Source organism: Tursiops truncatus, chromosome 2, assembly GCF_011762595.2.
Source record: "Tursiops truncatus isolate mTurTru1 chromosome 2, mTurTru1.mat.Y, whole genome shotgun sequence".
Classification (NCBI taxonomy): Eukaryota; Metazoa; Chordata; class Mammalia; order Artiodactyla; family Delphinidae; genus Tursiops; species Tursiops truncatus.
The window spans coordinates 28644334-28652264 of record NC_047035.1 but is presented as its reverse complement, the minus strand read 5'-3'; the positions used below and the strand labels follow the sequence as shown (position 1 = coordinate 28652264).

Sequence of the window (7931 nt, the reverse complement as noted above, 5' to 3'; positions counted from 1 at the left end):
TTCTGCAGTCTCTTTTTCTTCTCTGCTTAATGGACCTGTGGAGCTCAAATAATGAGTGATAATTTTCTGTGAGGAGGGCATATCAACCAAGCCAAGAAAAAAAACCCAAAGGAAGACTATGATTTGATTGAAAAGAACTTTTTATTACTAAAAAATTGCTAAGGTGCTGTCGCATTCATTTTCACTTGTTAGCAGTCCTTTCTAAGGAGAAGATTTATATAATTAAAAAAAAATGCTGGTTGTAAATTTATACAGTTTTTTGATAAAGATAAGAATTAGAAATAGTCAATTGATGCATTTTTGTTAGAATTGCTGTTTTAAAATTAATAACACTAGAATGCAAAATAAACACAAATTGCTTTAACCTTTATTATAGGTATATTAGACTTTCTGAAAAGAAAACAAACCGAATCTTAAAATGCTAGTTATTATTTCCTCATCACAGCACCGTATTTCATTTATGGTTCCTCTGTGGGACACCACTATTCTGTTATAAAACAATAAATAATTTCATTGCACAGGTTTAAAGACCTCAGGAACTAGGTCAAAAGGAAAAATCTGATTAGCAGCAGAATTTGTTCATGTGTGGTTGCAGGCTGGTGCCAGCCTGGGTGGGGGTGGGTTGTTTTACTGTGCACTTTAGAAGCGGTTACCTCACAGTACCAGAGATACCTGTTGAAGAGAGTTTTGGATCCATTAGATCTGTATACCACAAACGACAACTTGCCCAGAAGTCTGATTTGCAGATGAAAGGAGAACAGTCTGCTTTTGACCCAACCTAAGCTATTCTTGGGAAATATTTTTAGGGAATGGAAAATTTGTTACCACAACCCATCAAGCTGGAGCTTTTCAGGTAAATGTGGAAAATTTATAAGATACTAAAAAAGTGTGAATGTCACAAACCTTCCTGGAATCTCAGGAAAAAATGTGCCCAGAATGAAAGATGGCAGCTACTGGAAAAAGCTGTGTTGACTACTGGCAGAGTCCAGAAAGGTCACTGTAGGGAAAAAAGGTCATCTTTCATAAAAAAATGGAAAGGTAGCCCAGGTATGAAGAACATGGACTCTGCAAAAGTTTGCAAACAGAATCAGGCAAGACAAGAATTTTAAGGCACACCTTGCAAGGACCTCCATAACCCAGTGTTTTCATATGATGATGATAACATACAAAATCCACTATGTGCTAGGCCATGTCCTAATATTTGAAATATATAACACATTTACAGAAAGAAAACCTAACCATCAAGATTGGACCTTGTAGGACTCTTTCAATAAGAGGCCCAAAAGGTACACGAGGGGCAAAAAGGACATTACAGACAAATTGTTTTTTCTAAGAAATAAAAAGTCTCATTCCAAATTGCTCCTATAATGGATAAACTGGTTAATTCTCCAGATATTCTAATCAAGATTATCAGAAAACATGTAGATACATTTCTGGAGTTATAATGCACCTACCCAAGAATTCTGAAAGTATTTGGGATGACCGAACATGTCTGCTGAACAATATGTGGCCTTTATAAGAAAAGCTACAGAGACAAGCTGTGGTGATAAAGACCAGGAAATCTTACCTCTCTGAACCCATCAAGCTGGAGGAGTCTTTATTGTCTCCCCCTAATCTTGTAGAACAGCATTTCGTGTATGATGACTGGTTCTAACACCATACTCTAGACAAAGATGAGAAGGGGGTCTAGAAGTCAAGTGATAAAAAGAATGTGAAGGACTTGGGAGTTTTCTTCAGAAGACCGAAAGGCTGTGGAAGGAGGGATTAGAGCAGAACTAAGACTACTGAGAAGGAGGGATTTTTTTTAACATCAGTGCAATCCCAAAGTGGAATGAGTTGTCTGGAAACATGCCTACACAGAAGCTGAATGACAACCTGTTAGAAGTGTTAAGGGAGTTCTGCGATGGGTAGAAGATTGATTATATCTTTGGGCTGTCCAACTCTAAAGATTCTATTATTTCACTCTGTATTAGCATTTTTGGAGGAAGAGACAGTAGGTATAAAGGTGACCTTAGTATAATTAAAAATCACTGTGAAGGGCTTCCCTGGTGGCACAGTGTTTAGGAGTCCGCCTGCCAATGCAGGGGACATAGGTTCGAGCCCTGGTCCGGGAGGATCCCACATGCCGCAGAGCAACTAAGCCCATGAGCCACAACCACTGAGCCTGCGCTCTAGAGCCCACGAGCCACAACTACTGAGCCCATGTGCCTAGAGCCGGTGCACCGCAACAAGAGAAGCCACCGCAATGAGAAGCCCGCGCACCGCAACGAAGAGTAGCCCCCGCTCGCCACAACTAGAGGGAGCCTGTGCACAGCAATGAAGACCCAACACAGCCAAAAATAATAAAACTTAAAAAAAACAATCACTGTGAAGAAGAAAAAAATCCACATTGAATTGAAAAACTAAAATTTGGGAGGGATGAGGGTATAGAAATTTGCCTAGTTATTTGCACATATCAGATGTTAAATATTTATTGACTCAATGGAATACTTTTAAAAATAAGGTTCCCCAGGGACTGGTGTGAGGGCCAGGTATATTTAACATCTTTTGTGAAAAAGCTGAAAGAGAGTCTACTGTGAAAAGTACAAGTCTGGGGAGATACTCTGCTGGAAAGAAGCTGGAGATAAAGAGCCAAGGTGTAGAAGCCAGACTACTGGAAGATCTTTCAAGTCCAAGAGCAGTCACATGGGTAGACAAGGAAATGGCGGTCATGTGGGAAAGTACAAGATCATGAATTTTAGGGGACATAATTCACAAAATCAAGAGGTCTGAACATTCAAACTCAAAGTGAGCATCCACTGTATGGATGTGGGCCAAAATGGCCAAGTAAATCAAATGTTAGGTATCATCAAGAAGGGTTCAGAAACCTTAGAACTAGACAAATAATGTAGAGGATGCTAGCTAAAATGATCAGGGGCCAGGGCAGAAAGAGACACTGCTGTAAACAGAATAAAAGGACAAACTGAAAGGGGCTATTTGCCAAAGTCTAGATCCTTGAAAAGCACAGCCACAGGCCTCTCACCACAGACCAAAATCTAGGGTATAGATGTACTTCTTAGAAATACAAAGAAAAGTTTAGGATGACAAATTACTATAAACACATTAGCCTGAGAAAAGAGGTACTAGCACTGAAAACACACACACACACATACACACACACACACACACATTCCTATAAGGTAGGATATGTTCATTACTCCACGGTTTACTGATAAAAAGTTAATTAAAAGAAGGTAGTCTGTAGAAGGCAGCCACACCCTCCCAAAACATGTCCCTAGAAACTGGCTGGCCTCCCTTCTGCCCAGTCGTGAGTTGCTCTCCATCCTTCTGAGATTTAGAATGGCTGTCAGCTGGCTGATTGGTGCTGACACAAAGCCGGATCACATAACTTCAGATATGGTACCTTTTTTTTTGGCCACACCACGTGCACAGCTTCCAGGATCTTAGTTCTCCGACCAGGGATCGAATCCATGCCCTTGGCAGTGAAAGCTCGTAGTCCTAACCACCGGACCTCCAGGGAATTCCCCAGATACGGCTTTTTTTTTTTTTTTCCTCTTTGAACTACACATGGAAAGTAAAACCAGGTATTTTTTTCTTTCTTTTTTTTTCGGTAGGTGAGTGGAGATAAAGGTGGGACAGGGCAACGTGCAGGGAAAAGAAAATACTGGTGTTGACAGGTCATGGGATTGCAATCAGTCAGCTGAGTGTAACATGTAAGAGGAAAATTAAAATGTTCAAAGGAATGAGGCACTGAAAGGGTTGAAATGAGATTCTTCTTTGGTTCCCAGGGTTCCATCCCTGGGTTCCCCAAGGTTAAGTTCCAAAGCTATTCCTTTTGGCTCTCTGTGACACACAAGGAACCTCAAAGATTTAGACTCTGGTACCAGCTGTGCACGAAGAGTGGTTAGGAAATAGTTCACATTTGAGGTGTAAAATTAATTAAGTCCAAATCTCTAGACTCAAGGGCAAGACCTGTCTACAAAAGCCCCTTCCTCCAGATGAAATCAGCTGCTGGGCTTCAGTCTAGGCTGTGCCCAGACTAGCTCAGAATACAACTGAGTCCTCTCCTCTCTCGTCCTCCCTTTAACAAGGTTGACAAATGCAGGCCTCAGAGGAACGGCTTGGCCTCAGTGGGAGATGCCCAGAGACTGCAGCAGGTGAAAGGTGGCCCCCAAGGCCCAGCCTGTCTCTATGTTGTTCACTTTCTTTGTGAGCTGTTGGGAAGGAGAAAAAAAAGTCAATATTTTCATTCAATTTTCAACTCTAGCAAGCACAACAAGCGGAGAATATCTGCAAAGATCATCCACATGGCCAAACCAAGGCAGAACTGGGAGTAGCCAGTCTCTGGAGGCTTCTCCCAACCCTCTCTGTAGGTTCCCATCCTGCCATTGCCCATTGCCCCTACACCTGCCAATCTGATCCTTGAATCTCTGGGCCCAGGAAGTGGTCTCAAGCCAGGACTTCTAGAGAGGACCTTTTAGACAGACAGGCTTCTGAACTCTCTCCCTAATCCTAAACTAAACATAACAGGAGTTAGCAATAGATTCAGGGGTAGGAAAGAACATACTAAGCTTCTCAATTCATACTTTGTAAGCAAGTGCATCTTCTTAAGCACTAGTTAATGACAAACCAAGGCATTTAATGCATTCCAGGCCAGGTTGTACCTCAATTAGTTCAGTGACCTTGGGCAAAAGTTTAGACTCGATTTCGTCAACTACATAACAAGTGGATTAGATTAGTCAATATATCAAATTGTTTTCTTCAGAATCCTAGGGGTTCCTTGACAGTGCTTCAAAGGAGAAAGGGAGGCAAAACGGTGAAGGAGTTCCAGGTCCCCGACCTCTGATTCAACCAGACAGCTTCATTTTTATCAGTTTTACTGGAATTCTCCATAAGCTACTGTTGAATAAAGATGCCACCACCATACCCATACCCATACCCAGGTTTATAAATCAGCAAACTGGTTTTAGTCTTTCCTTCTAGTACTAACTTCTTATGACACAATACCTGTTTTAACCTGATGAAACTTAGTCTATAGTCACTGTGCCAAAAACTGAGAAGAATGGCGTGTGAATCATTATCTTGAGATTTAGTCTGTGACCCCTAAGTCAAACTGGGAGTGCCCCCCATGCCCCCAAAATGTTCTTCCTCTGTCCTTAGGACCGACAGTCTAGGGATATAGATGCCAAAGTGAAGTGATCTCTGGGACAGAGGACTGTTCACCCCTGATACAAATTCTGCTGCCATTTAACTAAAGACTAAAAGGATGCAGAAATGGAAACGGCAGGAAATTGTCCTTAAATGATTTGGTTATTGCTGATGCTTCAGTAGAGGCAGTTGTTAGCTTGGTATGTATTGAGGGCTCAGGATGACCTCTCTTATCCAGAAATCTAGCTCCAACTGGTGTGAAATACCTATACTAACAATTAAACCAATATTAATAACTTCTTATGTGTCAGGCACTGTGCTTTATCTCCATTTTTATAACAGCCCTAAGAAATAGGTACTCTAAGGATCCCTGTGTTTTGAGTGAGGAACCTAAAAGTTAGAGGGGAAGTAAATCATCTGAGGTCACAGAGCTAGTAAGCTTGCAGAATCAGAACTTGAACCCAGATCTGACGGACAACAGAGCCCATGCTTTGAACACTACACTATACTGACTCTACTGGCAAGTAACTCTTTAAATGCCAATATTCTCAGCAGGTAAAACAACACATTAAATCCAAATACCTTTATACAAATGAATTTATGAAATCTGTATAACACAAGAAATGGGGCAATATAAACTCATCTGGAAATGAGGAAACAGAAAGGGGAAGTGACACAAGAGAAGGAAGGAGCTTCATAAACAAAGTACAATCTCTACTTCCTTGACCCCGAAAGTTCAAAGTTGCCCTGTGCCACAACTATATTTTTGTCACATTTCCTCTAATAGACTATGCAATTTGAGGACAAAGATTAAATCTCAATCATCTCTGTAACTATAATGTGCAATTATTCAACTATGGTATGGAAGATAAAAAAATATTATATATGGGATGGATGAAACTCATAAGATGTGTTTGGAATAAATAAGTTACTACAGATAAAGTTAGGAAGACAGAGAGGGACCCGAGACTCCAGAGGCACTAAATATATGAGGCACACACAAAATACATACGACATACTACACAAGGCATTCAGTACTCACGAGGTCTTAAATAAGCCACTCACTGGTGATGCTCTTTGGCAGAGGTCCCTCATGTCCTCTGCCAAACAGAACCATAAAACCATCTAATGGGCTAATGAGTGAGCTAATGCTACTGGCCAGTGCACGTGCCTCTGCGCCCCTCCAAACAGAGCAAGTTTGTGTGATGGCCCCGGCACCTTCTGTCCTTGTGCCCCCTTGATCAAACTTCAGCTACATACAGTACCTGTAACCACACTATCATCGGCAGAGAGAGGCAGGACATATTAACCCAGGATTCAGGAAGTACAGCACCTCCAACTTGTATGTACCCTATCCTGTGTGTTCACCTATCCCATTTCTTTCCCCTTGCTTTTCACCCTGACTTTTGTGGGTTTTCTTTGTTTCTTTTTTGCTTTTGGCCACTCCACGCAGCATGTGGGATCTTAGTTCCCTGACCAGGGATCAAACCCATGCCCCCTGCAGTGGAAGTACAGATTCTTAACCACTGGACCGCCATGGAAGTCCCTCACCCTGACTTTTGAAGTTGATTTAATAAACCATGTAACTTGGGCCTCTTAACCTGGGCTGCAAGCCTTTTGGCTCTGTGACCTCTGGGATAGCTTGCCTAGTAATATACAGTTGACTGTTGAACAACATGGGGGTTATAGGTGCCGACCCCCGTGCAGTCAAAAATCCACATATAACTTTATAGCTGGCCCTCCATATCCATGGATTCAACCAACCACAGATAGTGTAGTACTGTAGCATTTACTATTGAAAAGAATCCATGTATAAGTGGACCCAGTTCAAACCTGTTATTCAAGGGTCAATGGTACTTAGAAGCTGCCATTGTATCAAGGCAATTTCCCACATTCATGGTGCCTTGCACAGTGCCTTGTCCATAGCCTGAATAAAATTAGCTCAAAACTCCACCTATGGCCACTCTGATTACTAAACAAGTTTTTTTGTTTTTTTAAAATATTTATTTATTTGGTTGTGCCAGGTCTTAGTTGTGGCAGGCGGGCTCCTGAGTTGCAGCTCCTTAGTTGTGGCATGTGAACTCTTAGCAGGCAGGCTCCTTAGTTGCAGCTCATGGGCTCCTTAGTTGTGGCATGTGAACTCTTAGCTGCAGCATGCATGTGGGATCTAGTTCCCTGACCAGGGATCGAACCTAGGCCCCCTGCACTGGGAACGTGGAGTCTTAACCACTGCGCCACCAGGGAAGTCCCCTAAACAAGCTTTTAACTTTCTTTCTAACTCCCAAATAAAAGGACTGTTATGTGATGCCAGTGTCCTCTCTCTTACCTGTAAGACGGTGTTGCCTGCAAAGCCAAAGCCATCCTTCAGCAAGGCTGTGATGTAACTGAGATCCATGCACAGGAAAGGACTGCCTGAGGTGAAGTTTTCCAGGTTATCACATACTGGAGGTGACAGAAAGAGAAAAGTGGAATTCAAGTTTGCAGCCAACTGAGAGGTGTATGATTTTCTCTAAATACAGACTGAGAATAAGCAAAGCAGAATCCTCCATTCTCCTTCTCCCAGATGCCTGGGAGTCTTGGAGGCTAGAACTGTGCACTGACAGCCTCTGCAAGACCTCAGCTCATCAAGAACCAGCACATTTCTGATGTGACATCTAATCTACTCAAAGGTACATGGGTCCTAGTTTATTTGCTATGACATATATTCTATGATTTATTGTTGGGGCTTAATTCAACTAAGGCCCTTATATATTAAGACAGGGAAATACCAGTTAACCCTACTT

The 7931-nt window shown here is 42.0% G+C and overlaps 1 protein-coding gene across 17 annotated transcripts in view; it reads right to left on the bottom strand.

Annotated features, from left to right (window-relative positions):
- Positions 1-340: 340 nt before the first annotated feature.
- Positions 341-7931, bottom strand: part of ENTPD5 (ectonucleoside triphosphate diphosphohydrolase 5 (inactive)) — a 36453-nt gene continuing 28862 nt past the window's right edge. For 16 of the 17 annotated variants that reach the window (XM_019921344.3, XM_073800281.1, XM_019921334.3 and 13 more), the window contains 2 exons: positions 7475-7590; positions 341-4214 (listed from right to left, as the gene is read on the bottom strand). In XM_019921344.3, coding sequence (XP_019776903.1) covers positions 4128-4214; positions 7475-7590 — 203 coding nt within the window. In that variant the 3' untranslated portion in view covers positions 341-4127. The remainder of the gene's footprint in view (positions 4215-7474; positions 7591-7931) is intronic. The other variant, XR_012329908.1, reaches the window with a different exon arrangement.